Source organism: Tetrao urogallus, assembly GCF_951394365.1.
Source record: "Tetrao urogallus genome assembly, chromosome: 2".
Taxonomy (NCBI): Eukaryota; Metazoa; Chordata; class Aves; order Galliformes; family Phasianidae; genus Tetrao; species Tetrao urogallus.
The window spans coordinates 5,759,319-5,775,175 of NC_136814.1; the positions used below are offsets into that span (position 1 = coordinate 5,759,319).

At 37.4% G+C, this 15,857-nt stretch overlaps 1 protein-coding gene across 1 annotated transcript in view; it reads right to left on the reverse strand.

Moving 5' to 3' along the window:
* KIF16B (kinesin family member 16B) overlaps nucleotides 1–15,857 on the reverse strand; it is a gene marked incomplete at both ends in the record, with an annotated part of 132,785 nt that overhangs the window by 99,203 nt on the left and 17,725 nt on the right. The window contains 9 exons of the mRNA XM_079532778.1: nucleotides 1,378–1,437; nucleotides 3,180–3,245; nucleotides 5,980–6,155; nucleotides 8,906–9,037; nucleotides 9,278–9,446; nucleotides 10,323–10,465; nucleotides 11,093–11,202; nucleotides 11,682–11,779; nucleotides 15,353–15,469. Of these exons, the coding sequence (XP_079388904.1) occupies nucleotides 1,378–1,437; nucleotides 3,180–3,245; nucleotides 5,980–6,155; nucleotides 8,906–9,037; nucleotides 9,278–9,446; nucleotides 10,323–10,465; nucleotides 11,093–11,202; nucleotides 11,682–11,779; nucleotides 15,353–15,469 (1,071 nt within the window). The remainder of the gene's footprint in view (nucleotides 1–1,377; nucleotides 1,438–3,179; nucleotides 3,246–5,979; nucleotides 6,156–8,905; nucleotides 9,038–9,277; nucleotides 9,447–10,322; nucleotides 10,466–11,092; nucleotides 11,203–11,681; nucleotides 11,780–15,352; nucleotides 15,470–15,857) is intronic.

Sequence of the window (15,857 nt, forward strand, 5' to 3'; positions counted from 1 at the left end):
TCTATGGAAGACTCAGTATATTTCCAACATTAAGCTAAGACTTTCCACAGGCCAGCTACATCATGTTCACTTTGCAGACTAGAATTTACCAATTCTCTACATAGAACTCAACAATCCTCATGTAACTCCCCAGTCCACACCTGAGTAAAAAGAAGAAATACCTGTATATAGAAATATATCTGTATAGATGCTTCAGAATTACAAAACAGAGGAATAATGTAAAACTGGACCTAAATTATCTGAGGAATATGCAAATGGTAATTCCCAGTTCAGTTTCTGGACAGACATTAAACAGCCCATTCTGTCATGCCATCTGCTAGGCAGTTTCCAGTCCTGCTCTGTTCTCTAAGCTCTTTGTGCTTTATTTTTAAGCACAGAGTCATTTGACTTACTTGCAAGTCAGATAAAAGACACAGAGGTGAACTTAAAATAAAAATAAACACAATTAAAAAGAGATACACAGCAAAAATCAACTGCAAAAACAAGTCTCAGATAAGTGCTAAGGAGAATTTTTTAAAATACTACATGCTTGCTTGAATTCCACTCTGAGTGTCTTCTCAGCATATACTGCAAGTCATGAAAGCTTACGGTTTGTTTTCCAGATTTTTATTTAACAGAATAGTTAAAACATTTGGCAAAAACATCAGTGCATTCCATGGAAACCAAACTGTGGGAACTGCTCTTCTGGGTGCACTCATATGGAATCATGAAGTAGCCCATTAGAACATCACCTAAAAATACCATTTTCAAGAGCCACTTGCCAACATAATATCCTACCAGAACAACTGGACAGTAGAGAGGCAAAGATATATGCCGATAAGACAAGTGTATCAGTCTACATCATTCAAAAAAACACAGCATGGAAATCACCAAGTTGCTCTCTGGGATCTGCACTCAAACTGCTAAATGCAAGAGAGTACTGTGTGGATTTCACTGCTTCTGAAGTATTCTGGAGTCATATAACAACTGCACTCAAGCCAGCTTACATGAATGAGCTGCAAAAATCCCAGTGCTTGGGGACTCAGCTTAGATCCATCTGTTCTGTTTGATGGAGACCTACTGGAGGATACTCAACTGAAAGCTGTTATTCCAACTTTAAGAACTGCTTCTGACTGAAACAAATCTGAAGGCCAATGCAAAAACCCATATTCTCTATGCAACGCATTCACAGAGATATCCAATACAGCATGAAAGGTGGTTATTTGCAGTTATGGATGCAATAGAAGCACCAAGGGGATGAGGGAGCCTCTTGCCCTTGCCCCGAACTCTCTTCCTTTGCAGTAAAATGGAAACATTCAATACGGTAAAGATTTGTAAGAAGGAAAAACTCTAAGATTAATTCAAATGCCACACTGAAAAAGAATGTATTTGTCTTACTTTCAGAATATTTTGGGTTTCATTCCACTTGTTTGTCCATTCTTTGGTCAGTTCTTGTACCTGTAAAAGAGAACAAATGTCTGAAAAATCACATCCCTTCCAAAGTCCATAATTAATTCTTAGACAAGTATGAAATACTTGTACAACTCTTTATGTAACATTTAGGACCTAAATGTTTAAAAGAGAGCTACTGCTCCTTCACTAAGAGACTAAACCATCACAGAACACTTCATCTGATCTAGACACATTCTGGTCAAAACAAACTCCAGAAATCACAGAGTAGGGCATGCAGAAGAAGCAGCAGCAGGCAGCCATCATGAGAGAACCAGAGCTAAGTTTGCTGCAACACAGAAATCACTCAGCTGAAATCAGCACTGAAGTCAGGGTCTGCTTGCAAATGCATTACTAACAGGGGCAGAGCACTGCATATCAATACAGAAGTGTTGTCCTGCCTTTCCTAGTCACTAAGCTGCCCATCTCAAAGGGCAACTTATATGCACCAGAAAAGGCTCTTTTCATTTCAAATCCCTTCTAGCTTTTTAGAAAGCACTGTATAGAAAGCAATTCTTGGAATCATTGTCACATCACATATAAGTGTGCATGTGCACATACCTATGTACACACACAAGCATACACACACTTCAGTTTTTGATATCAGCAGATTTCTGCACAGGAATTAAATACAGTGATTTAAAAACATACACAATCATTTATTATTTAAATCCACTTCATAGTGCAGAATGGTGAAAATCACTATGGCTACGTCCCTATAAAAATTTGCTGCAAGTAAAAAAAAAAAAAAGGTCTTCACAGTTCCCACAAAGATCTCCTCATTTACAACCAACAGCCTACACCCTAGCAGTCTTTGCAGTTGAAATGCAAATGAATCAAGAGGAAATAAATGTATTTATCTCATTTCTACCTCTATCTCAAGAATCCAGAGAAAAGTAAATACATTTTTCAGTGCACCATCAGTGTTGGTGGTCAGAATGTTAAAGCAGGAAAATAACCTGAAAAGACTGAAGAGAACTATTAAGAATGCCCATAAATCTATTCACCACATCACATCTCAAAAGTTGTTCTTACATAAGGACAAGACAACTCATTAATCTACCATGTATGTGTCACACAATTTAAATATGGCAATAAAGTCTTTACATCTGTGTGAGCCTTATTATTGCATCCATTCAAGTATTAAAAAAAGCTACAATCTCTGCAATACCTACTTAGATTTTTCAGTAATCATGTCTGCAGGAATTAGGTTAAATAGTAATCAAGTGACCTTCTAATGAGGTTGAGAAAAGATAAAACACTCTCAGTATGCTTTCCATGCAGAGGGCAACACTCTTGAGCAGGACAAGCAGTTATTATTGCCAGAGTACAAATAATGTACTTTAATTAGTGTGTATACAGCAGCTCTTATTGCTCACTACACCTAGATAAAAGCTCTGTTTGTGCACTAAAATAAAATTACATTTCAAATGTTTTAAAAGCCTTGTCTGAATATGAGAAATACATTTACAACTGAAGGTTCGTATCACCGCTTTGCAGGTTCCACTCAAAGTATACAGCACAACACAATAGGGATCCCTGTGTTTACCACAGAGCTGTAAAATGCATTCCTAGCAGAAATGTGGCTGATGGATAAATCCAAAGTGTACCTTGTAGATATGGCTCATACTAATATACCTTGTTTTTTAATGGTTTAATGGTCGTGTTTATAAAAATAAATGGCTATCAGTTGCACCAAGGCCCCCTTACTTCATTTCTTCGTTTTTAAGTTGATTTATGAAATAACTCACCCTTGCTTCGTTCTGCTGAAGCTTTTCTTCCATACTTAAAGCTGTTGGAGAATCCAGGAGAGCAATCTATAATTGTAAAAAAATAAATAGCATCAAGTCAGTAAAAGATGAAAAAAAATACAATTCTGGCAAAATCAGCTGAAAGAAATTACCTGCTCACCTACTTTGTTATTTAGTGTGAAATACTTCCCACTCTAACGTATGCCATTTGACCTTAAAATACTGTAAACTCTCCAAGTAATCAAAGTGTTGTCAAAGCAGATACTCTCAATACAAATCATCAGTTTGGGAACATTATTTCATTCCCTCTGAATGCACGTTGTCACAAACATGCCCACACAGAAACCAGACAAGAATATAACACACAATTCCCCAAATTTAACTCCTTATTCCTGGTAAACATGAAAAGTTATTACGCATCAACACTCTTAACAACTTTGCTGTATGACATATCTGTGTTGCCCATCTGTAATTAAAAACTGTATATAAGATAATAGGCATTAGAAAAGGAAAGTATAGGCACAGAAGCAGTACTCATTGTTATATGACCTCCCACACTGAACCCAGCACTGCATTTCAGTAACCAGTATCTTCAGTGATCTACAGAAGCATTTGCAATACAGTATTCTGGGAATACAAAGGAAGATCACAGAAGAAATTATGAAGGGATTTATATTCTATTGTGCATACATAACACCACTTGCTGTTTTACCAAGCACCACAAATTCAATTAACTTCAGCAAATTGTCTATTGTCTGCCATACAGCCATCTATCACATCCTACAGCCAAACCACATTTATTTTGTGATACCCACTGTTTTACAAATTGGAATTAGGACAAAGCATTACACCTTCAAAGGGGTCTGTGCTATATCTACCTTGCTAACGTATTTAAAAACCAAAAGTGATCAGACAAGCTAGGGAAGAAACATTCATTTTTCTCTGCTTAAGAATACAAAAGAAGTATAAGAATACAAGAATAATTCAGCCCCAAGAGGAGTTTTCTAATTGTTCGTAGCAGAGCCGAGCTCAGCTTCAATCATCCACAATACCTATTACAGCTTCATACTATGGTCCCATTCCCTTTTTCAGCAAATGTTTTATGGCATGAAATCTAGCTGAAGTACTAAACTTACATAAATAAAAGGTCTGTGCTGCACTGACATTTCACACTGCACAGTCTATCTAAAATAAACTTAGGTAGTTCTAGAGATAAATCTAGAGAATCACAGAATCATAGAGTATCCTTTCAGTTGTCTCCCCAAATCATATTTGCTCAGGCATTAAATCCAGCAGCCCCAAGTGGCATTATTTAGAAGAGATGTATGGCTTGAGCAATTGCACATTCCTTATTGTTAGCTCAGTTTTATCATCCTGGAAACAGAGGAGAAATTAAGCTTAACCGAGCCTGTACAGCAAATGTTTAGAGTAGCCAATACTGAGAAAAGACAGAAAAATAGCACTGAGCAGAAGAGAAATTCTGCAAGTCGATACAGGTGGAGAAGGAGAGGACAACAAAAGGTGTTGTTTTTTTTTTTTAAAGCAACCCAGCACTCTGTATGATTAAAATAAAACACTTCCAAAGAAACTATTCTTCATTCTGTACGGCCCCATAAGTAAATCAAATATACTGAACTATTCTCTCCAGTATGCAGAAGCTTTGCACTGAGCAGGGTGCTTCTGGCAATCACTCCTACTGTTATAAAGTCTTCCACTCTGATCAGTCCCAGTTCCTTAGTTCTCTGACATTCCAAATCACGTAGTTTGGTGACCCAACACCAGAAGTGCAAGCCTAACTAGCACATTTTAGAATGAACCAACAGTTGTTCAGACAATCTAGTTGAGAAACCCTTCTCACAGTAAAAGACACACAAAAGCCATACAGTTTTTAACCACTGGCCTAACTTGGCCATTTTAACCTCCTGTGTCTAACAGGTGTAATTATGGCATGTGTGTTCACAATTATCACCACCATAACCATCATCTGTTGCCACAGAAACAGTAAAGTTAAGCAAGCAGTCAGTATCAAACTTTGCAAGTTTCACAAATCCAAATCAGAAAACTGAGAAATATCTAAGATTTGTGCTTTTATTACTTTGGGATTATTGATATATCATTCCCATTTTCTTTGCTTTCTATTATATTTACACATTGGCAGAAGCTGATATTTTCTGGAAGAACAGAATTACCAACTCAAAGAGGCAGGGCCTCTCAGCAGTTCCCCTGCCTGAGACATAAATCTAACTAGGAGAGTTTTCAGGCTGTGCCAGTAAAAAATATAAACCTTTTCTTCCATCACAACTGAAAGTACTTTTGCACATTCAGCACACAACGTGCTCTCTAATGTACTGTGTAGACCAACACACAAAAAAACCAACCGTGTTACCCAAACCCACATCAATATAAAAATGCATGGCCATCTTAAGTACTTTATGCCTTCTGCTACTTTTCAGAGACCAGCAGGACATCTGCAGTCCGTCGGGCTAGACACAGCAAACATGTTCTGTTCAGTCTCCTTGTGCTGAGTTGAGTACCTGATCCCCAGCAAACTGCAATCAAGGCCTGATTACATTAAGAGAAGGCTAAAAGCTTGAGATTGATAATTTTTCCCCCTCGTGTTAAAAGAGGTAATCTACTGGCCATATGGAAACTGATTCAATCAGTAAAATAATATTCATTCATAGCCTCGTAGAGCTTGTTTACTCAAATCAATATAATGAAAGATAATTATCTCATTACATTCTAGAAATAGATGTTATAGCTCAAGGAAAATTACACATAAATTTCAAGTAAAGCTAACCTGATTCCCTTGAGCAAGCAGGGCTTTTAATCGGGCTATTTCAGCTCTCAGCTCACGGATCAGTTTGACGTTAGGATCTTCATTAATAGTAGGCTTGTTGATGATGTTTTTGGCTCTATTTGCATAGCGAAGTGTACTTAAAGTTTCTCCATAATTGACATCAGCAGGTGAAATAGCTGAGGAGATGAAATCAGAAACAGTTTATCCAGCACCACGTGTTTTATTTAGTAAAGCTAGTTTATATTTTCAGACTGATAAATGTGGATGAAAAGACAGAAATACATAACCACTACAACAACAATTTGTTGAGTTCTTCACTCTGTTCTACTGCCTTCATGGCACTATAATTGTGTTTAAGTGATTTAAATAATTAGGTCCAGCAATCAAGAGTTGTAAAACAATCTTTCAGTCAACCTATGTAACATTTACAACTCATTGGTAAGCATAAGTATCCTGTATAAATACTTCACAGGCTCCTGTGAATTTGCACATGAACAGTGGAAAAAATCACCACCTATTTTATAGAGGATCAATGTAATAATCCATTGGAAAAGTCATTTCAGATAGAAACACTTTTGCTCCAAGTTTTGAAAGTAACTTAAATACCATTAAAGTAAAAGATAGATATGAAAAACAAACCAAAAGAAGAGCTTCTATCACCCATTTACAAAACTGTCTGTTCTGCTGAGCTTGCAGGTGTCTGGCAGCAAGCAGAATATTCCTAATCTGAGGCAGCAAGACAAATAAGAACTGTTTTTACAGACAATTCAACAAGGAGACGCAATGGATTTTTAATGAAAGTGCTGATGCTATATTTCAGCTGATTTTCCTAACAATTTGCAAGATGTCTAAATTAAAGAGACTATCATTTGGAAACGAGGGACCAGAAGTGTTCTTAATGATGCACACGAAAAAGAAACCCAAAGAACCAGACGATGAAAACTCCTGAAAAAAAATAATTAAGAAACCATAATTTTCTGGCCTTCCACATTCTCCCAACAATACTAAATATTCCTTTAATGGTAGAGATTGTCTGAATTAGGGGAGATGCTCTAGGCACCAGTCTATACCTCCTCTAGCTCACACACTACTCACTTTCCTACTTTATTTACTGCCTCCCTCCCACTACTCAATTATTCTCTTTCAGGACAGATGCTACAATATTTTATAGAAGCAAGACATATCAGAATCAGATGTATTTTTATAAGAACCTTTCTTAGAGCCTAAGATGATCTTCCTGTTTTTTTGCATGAGTGTTTAGTTACAGAAAAGGCATGCCAAACATATCTGGACAGCCTGTCAGGCTCTGTTAGGCAATTCAGCCACATTATCAGTAGAGTTACTGCTGGAGAAGAGATCAACCATCAGGGCTGTGCCTAGCAGATGCATCGTTAATAGATGGAAAAGTAGCTGAAAAAGCAGCTGTGCACTATAACCATTAGTAAAGGCACTGAAAGCTCACTGCGTCTTTAAAGCCTCCTCACCCACCCCACCACAGAATGCATGGAGTTACTCAACCATGTAACTGTAAGAAAGCATCAAGGAAGATGTCAGCACAGCGCTAGTCGAACAGCCAGAAGAACAAAGCAGCATCTGGCCCATGATCAGCTTTTGATCCCGTGAGCAGTCTTAGGAAAGGAAATGGCACCAATTCCAGAAATATCCCCAAAACCCTGCAGTGTAAGAACTCAGAAAATCCAACCATAGCAAAGCAACTGAAGAACCAGAATTTGGTTCAATGCATTTTACAATCTCGACTTCCCTCCCCAGCCATTTCTCAAAAGAGGAGTCCATCAATTAAACTGCATCACTGTTGAATAGGGGAGAAATAGCTTTGCACTTACACCTCTGACATCCCAAATTCTTCCCTCCTCTCAAAAGCTATTTTTTAGTAGTTTAAATAGTTGGTTTTTAATGAGATTCCCATCCCAATCTGTTGAAAAACCCTGCAATAGATGCCATACACAGTTTTTAAATCAATTGATCCTTACAGAGCTTCCTATAAGTAAAAAGAAAGCTGTAAGAGAAGTTGGTTGACTGATCATGAATAATTAAACCTGTACAAAGTTAAAATGCTGTACTCAAAAAGTAAGTTAACAAAAAATGACATTCTTACCCACTGAATGTCAATGTCAAAAAAGACCAGGCTGTTTCTGCCACTAATTCTAACAATGTTTTGGAAAAGTAAACTGATTCACACCTTAATATTGACTAGATTCACAAAACCCTTCTTTGAAAGCAAAACAAAACTGAGGATGAAAGGCTGCAACCTGTGGAGGAAAGGTGTAAATAGAGAGAATTACAAGACTTCATCTAGATCCAGGCTTGTGCATTTATCACAAATATCAGAGCTGTCCTGAACGCAAATGAATCACAAGAACAAACAGGAGATATTATTTGAAGATCAGCTGGTCAGATCAGCTTATCATTACACTGTGTGTGTGTTATAGACTAACACAGCAGTGAGCTCACTATCAGAGTGAGCTCACTGCACATACATTTGGATGACCCTTACGTATGCATAATGACTGTACATACACAATCTGAAAGCCTTGTTATGTGACCAAACATAATGCATCCAGAAAGAGATCACAGAATCATAGAATCCTTAAAGCCCGAACATAAAAATGAAATTCTCAGGTTCTGGAGACACAACTGCCATTGTTCACAACATTGCTGAACAAATTAGACTGTTCCCATGTACATAATGAGACCACATACATTTGTACTGCTGTAAGAGATGTTCTGTAAGAGTGCAGGTATAGACAGAGTGTTACTAGAGAAGTCACAAAGAAAGAAAAAAATTAAAATGTGTAAATAATGCTCTGCCTGAATGAAGCATCTGGAATCTAAATATTTACAGCTAATCCTATTAAGCATGAATAGTTTAGGATGCAAAAAAAAAAAGTCATTTAAAAACACTTACTGGCAATCATTATAGTTTTAGAGTTTCCTCCTAGGCTATCTTTTAACAGCCAAGTCAACACAGAGTCTCTGTAAGGCACAAATACTTGTTTCTTCTTTGAAAGAGGATTTGTTGCATCCTGAGATAAATCAGCTGTGATGTGAGGACAGAAAAAAAAATAGCAGTTATACACTTTCATTCATTTTCAAACACAGAATATATTCTAGGTCACCATTTCATAGAATCACAGTCTGGCTTTGGTTGGAAGAGACTTTAAAGATCATCTAGTTCCTAACTCCAGCACTTGTGTAAATAAAAACTGTAAATTACCAAAACGGTATTTAACAATTAACAAATCCACAACAGCATAAAGCACAAAATCTAATAACTTACCTAAGGCAGAGATGACATTTCCCAGAGTAACGAGAGATTTGTTAATATTCCCACCTTCCTTTAATCTAACCCCCGTGGCACCAGTGGCATCTGCTCTCTCACTTCCAGCAAGATCTACCAAGTGAATCTTGCTAACAGTCTCACAAGGCATTTCAGAATCAAATTTAGCCTAAAAATAATTTAAAAAAAAAAAAAAAAAAAAAAAGGTATTAAGCTACAAAATTCTGAAATCTTACTGAATTCAATATAATCACCTCATTCGTGCCATTGAATTTTACTCACAGCAGCAGAGCATCGGACGGCAGGTATATTAGGGTTGTCAAAGAAAGGCATCTATTGTGACTTTTTTTCTAACTCCCACAGAAGTAGTTACTTTGTGAAATCGTTGCACTTGCAATTCCAAGCCATTTATGCACATGTGCCAACAACTGTGAGTTGGCATTTACCTGCTGTACTGCAAATATGTGCTGCATTCATATTATTAGCCTTCCAACTAACATCTGAACTTACAGCTTCCACACACAGACACCTACATTCATGTTCTCCTCCCATCTCCAAGTTTAAGGAAGTAGCAATTAGGAGTTTACAGCACATTGCAAAAATAAGGAATTAAAATATTACTATGCTCTGAAAAAACAAGTTCAATCTTTCCACCAGTAAATGAAGAAATATAAATAGGTTTTTTAGAGTAAGAAAGGAAGTGTCAGTAACGAAACAATCAGACAACATTTCTACCCCATAATTTGGGCCACAGAGATGTTTTGTTGTTTTGTTTTTAAACTGATTTAGCTCCGATTTCCAACCTGAATTTCCTCGAAATCTATTAAGAGTCATTTTAAATAATCATATTATCCTGTTAATTTTAAGGAATGTGATTACTGATAAAGGTGCTTCCGATTGCCAAAACGCTCCTTTCATACTTCTATCTTTCTTGTCAGAAGACAACATACAGTCACTATTTACCCATACTTGCTGATTTGAGAAGTATATTTTATTATTACCATATGAGTTATTGAATGCAGATACGTTAATATATTATTTTTACCTGAGTGAAATTGATTGTGAAAATGGCATGAGACCTGCTGCTGACATCATTCATTCCAGTTGCAGCCGTAGTTCTGTTTATGTTTCCTGCATCCATAAGTTCTTCTACATCACCATAATTTTGCACTAAATGTTTCGACAAATCTAAAGAAAGGTACAGTGATTCAGTATGCCCATACATGCACTTGATTTATTTTTTTTTCCCCAACAAAAGGACTCGAATTACCATCACTTCAAAGTGATGCTACAATTACAGTGTTTATTGCTGTGCTTTTTTATTACTCTTATGGAAAAGAATGAGATCTCCTGTGAATAACTGCAAACTTATATGTTTACAGTAAATTAAGAGAAAATACACATTCTTATTGAAGTATTTGGTGCTTAAGCATAATCTCTCAAGAGACAGGAACTTTCAGTGGCAGAAGATGGATTAAGCCAACTGGATTACTTCATTCCATCTGAAACATTATGGATTTATAAATCATATTCAATGAATTCTTAAAACCAATTGCACCTCTTAATATTACTTGAAATTTGTTTCACTTAACAGATAAACTGTATTTAAGTTAGCAATCTTAGAACTGAGAAAGCAAGTAGAACTAGAAAATGAGGCTATTCACATTTAGTGCTTTTATAGCAAATGGAAGTTCTATATCCACCATCATCTTTATTTCAAAGGAGAAAAAAAAACAACCATGCAATTAGATCTAACACTTCAAAATATACAAAGGTAATAAAATATCCAATGCAAAATGTTTAAAGTCTTTCTACCTTCAACATACGGTCCTTCTTTGGGATGTTCTCGGATTCGTAAATTATTCGTTTTTGATGACTTCCTCCTGAGCAGATCTCTCACACGTTCATTATAAATTTCCAAATAGCTGAAAGTAAAGGCCAGAAAAACCACTGACTGAATGAAGATTCAGTAAGAAAATGAAAGGCATGTTCAGACAGTTTGAAAGATGAAATGCCTGGGGAAGCAAAACCAAAGTCGGCTTAAGATAGTAATGACTGCTGCGTCCTTGAGGAAAAAAAACAAGAAATCAAAAGGGAGCAGACATTAGCAAGATCAAGAGCACCTAATGTCAGCCTTAAATAAATAGTAAAATAAGAAAGATGCTTTCCAATAGTAAAGGCATTTTCATCATCAGGTAAATAAAGCAAAGTACAGAGTTGTTGGATCAAATTTAGAAGTATTGCACATTTTGACTGTGACTGCCAACAAAAATCAATTATAGGACGGAGGCCAAGCATGGAAAGTTATCTTAAAAACTGGCCTTTCTCAGAGATAAGCGAAACAGGGTTGCAGGAACTGAAACAAGTATGATAAAATAGCAAACTACTAGATGCCAAGACCTACCTGACTTCTGTTCGAAAGGACGCCTCATTCCGTTTTGTTTTTTCACTTATTTTGCTGAACAACCCTTCACAAATCCGAGGTATTAAGCCAGCATCACCCTGAAACAACAACACTTCTTATTCCCAAGGCTACACATGCATGTGAAATACATTTTGAAAAATAAAATCTTGAATCAATTGTTTCACACCCATAAACAGCAATGGGAGGAATCAAACCTTCTCCTGCCCCTCGTTTTACTCTATTCACCTTGCCACTTTAATCCTTATGTATGTAGGAACGTACATCCTAGCTCCAATTCTTTACTGTTGGGCTATGTGTCACCTCTCTCACTAAGTATCAACATCCCCAGCTACTTAAGGCAGAACTGCTCCCCAGAGCAACCTAAGAACTGTCTAATTCCTCCATCTACCTCATTACACCATGGACTTGGCAGACATCTGCAGTGAACGTCTTTCCCAACCAAAGCCAAGGTCTCCCCAGCAGCAGAGGGGTGAATGAGAACCACACAGCTCTGATCCCAGCTGCCATGCTCCCATGGAGAGCTGGTTTTGGCAGGTACATCAGCACCCACCTATTTGCTGAGCTCCCCACCTCCCTGCCACAAAGGCAGAGGCTAACACTCCTCCAGAGCTGAAAGGAGTGAACAAAGGCAGAGGACACGCATACAGATGAGCTTTGGGCTCAGAGCTGCTAAAGCAGAATAGCTTACAAAACAGTCTGTCAGCTACAATTTGCCTCCAGTCCAAAAAAGCATAGACTTGATGCAATGGACTAATTCTAATTCTATGTGCTGCCAAGGCAAGAAATGATGTTCATTAGAGTTAGTAGCCTTGTAATTAGAAAGAAGGCAAATCAGGACAAACTACAACAAACATCCAGCGTGAAAACAGCCCAGGCACTCCAGGCATCCAAGAAAATTTTCCTAGTGGGATTCTAGAGATATCTGACTGCAGAAAACACACCCACAGCAGACTCATCTGCACCAGGCTCTGGCAAGACAGGCACTGCACAGGCAAAGATTTCTCTTCTGTTCTGCCCCCATTCCAAGGTCACTCCAGCCTGCTTCCACACTGCTCCCATCCTCTCTCATTCTTCAGCTTCTCTGTTCTGTCAGTGTTCTCCCAGATGCCATCACAGAGCTCCTCACCTTATTTCCTTGGTGCAGACAGTATTCCTACCTGGTTCTTCACCCACTCTCAATCCTGTTATTTCAGATCACTGCACACCCGCATGCTCTCCCCCCCACTTTCCCTTCTTCCTAGCTTCCTTCTCCAAGATTTTAATGACAGCCAGTTTGTCCTTCCTTAGCTGGGCTTCATTCTTCCAAATAATTATCTACTCTCTCCATCAAGCATATCTAGATCTTCCTCTGACCGCACCTTGGTTTGCAACAACCAAATCAGAATAAAACAGCCTTCAGATAAAGGGAGAAACTTACAAGTGAATAATGCTTATTTTGAGGGTTGCCTTTGGTAACACAGGAGCATCTTTTCCCATTATTTTCCAGAGCCCAGTGTTAGAATTTCCCACCACTTTTTTTTTTTTTTTTTTTTTTTTTTTTTTTTTTTTTTTTTTTTTTTAAGAACACAGAGGAAATTAAAAGAACTTTCTTTCATCTCATGCTTGGAAACAACTGAATAGTTTTAATTACAGTTTAAGGAGAAAAAAAAAAACAATGAAAGATCCATCATAAGGCTTTAGGCAAGCCATTAGTTACTGACACAATTCAGTAGTTGCAAGGAGAGTCTTAAAATAGAAAATATTACTCTAATTGAATAACGTCAACTCTGGCAGGATAGCAATGAGAAAGTAAGAGCACACACTCCCCAGTACACTTTGTCACTAAAATGTACATCTTACAGAACATAGAAACTTTATTAGAAACTAAAATTAAACATTTCCTCTCTTTTCATCCCTTACTGCTCCGAAGTAGGATCAAGTATACCTTATCATCTCTATCTTATTTTTTTTTTGGGGGGGGGGGGGTTATAGAATTTCTCACTGTTAAAGTTGATAGAACCAAAATAAACAGTCCACTGCAGAACTTAATTTTCTCATTAAAAGCTTGTTTTCCTTCTGATTTATCTAACCAGAAACCTCTTTACTGTAATTTAAACATTCTGTTGCTTGTCCATCTACCTAACAGGGGAAAAAATTAAAAAAAAAAAAATGATTCCCTTCCTTTCTGTAGAAGCCTTTCACATCTTGGAAGACTTTTGTTGCTCCACAGTCTTCCTTTCTCAGCATACGCAGGTCAGACTTTCGTGATAGAACATATTTTTATAGACCTGCAACCACTTCAGTATCCCTGCTCAAGACTGCTCCATGGACTTCTTGAAATAGCTGAGGCACACACTGTTAAAGAAGCAGCCTTCCAAAGCCAAGAACAGCATACATTTAAAGGAAAAGGAGACCAGAATTCATATTTGTTAAGGAGAAGTGGGAAAAAGAAAATTTATTTCCAATTCAAGTTTTCTTACAGCACCGCAGCGTCTCTGACAGGGCCATCAATTTTCAAGCATTTAACTTGGCGGCTGAGTGTATTTTATACACACACTGTACAGAACCAGATTAAAGTATTTATGTATCATGGCAAGAAGATTAGACCTTTATTATCGAATAGTGTCAAACAAACTTCAGCACCTATTCATTTGCAACATGTCTTGATGATTATGGTCATTACATATAGTCAGGCAGTCTCATAAAAATGTCACATTTAAATTTCCAAAATAGAAATCCACATCTAGGTCATCAGATCTTTTCTGGTTACAAAAGCCTATTTTGCTTACCATAGTGAAGCCACTTATTCTTTGACAACTGAAAGAAAAAGATTTAAAGCTAATTTACTCTCCTAAACTCAAGGAGGTGCAAGGTGGCATTTCCAAAGAGTGAGCTAATGAAGGACAAGTGGCAATATTCCCTTTTTCAATTCTGCTGGGAGCAAAAGTATTTTTTCCCAAGGATTAAAGGGGAATTAAACTTGTAAAGGCTGCCTTGCAAACAGGGTACGTCAGCTCCTCGTACTGCTCCACTCCCAACAGCTTTGCCAAGGCTTTCTGTCCTTGTCCTTGAGCCATTTTGGAGGTAGCTGCAAGAAACTACTCTTGCTCCTCACTCACAGGTTGCCACGTGCATTTCCTATCACACCTGCCCCCTTTTTCAGGGTCTTCGCTGCAGTGCTAAGAAAGCTGCAATCCTTAAACTCAAAGTCAGCATTATCTACCTACTGAAACTTACATTTAGCTACTCTTACGCCAGTTCCTACTCCACACTTGATAGCCTTTTCTGAGCAGGAGTTTCAATCTTCTAACTCTTCAAAAGTAGGCTAATAATGAAACTTCTTCAAAAGAAAATTGATCATTTATGTACTTAAAATGCACCTTCTTTTTTTGCTTCAAGTCTAACATGGAAAATCAGTGGTAACACTTGAAACATTTGGTTCTGTTACACAGTGAAAATGATTTCTTTTTGTTCAGTGTAACAGAGCATCCCTTAAAGACACTTCTTGCAGGGGTAAATATTTACCTGGAAATGATATAAGAGCTTCTAAAACCTCTTACTACTACTACAAGTTGTGATGCAAGGGAAAGTTTGTTAGTATTATCAAACACATGCATATCTTCAATGCACTGCTACAGAGCAAAAATGCACATTTGCAAAGTGCTACATACCGCATTTCCCATCATGGTGTAGGACTTCCCAGATCCAGTCTGTCCATATGCAAAAACACAGGCATTATAACCTTCAAAAGCAGATTTAAGCACATCTGTACCAAGATCTTTGAAAACCTAAAAACAAAGAATTTTTTTTGTTGTCAGTCCAGCACAGCAAATATTCAACAACCACAGTAAGCTACCATGTAATAAGCCGTTGGCATCAACCAACAATATTTACTCTGTGACAGAAAAGAAGTAGTTCTAATCAAACTGCTACATGTTACTGTTGTGTTTAGTTTACAGCCACGCAGCACTGTATTTCCTACTTCTTTTTCTCTCACGAGATCTATGCGACTTGCAGAAGTACAAAAAGCTAAACACTCTTCTTTCTGCAGCTCTCTTTGTTTTCAGCTCATCTCAGATGTCTTTCACTTTTCCTTACTGTTAATATCTATTTATTTTTTGCATCTCTGCCAACTCTCTGTGCTCTGCAAATATTGCCTTGGTCTCAAAAAGAGGT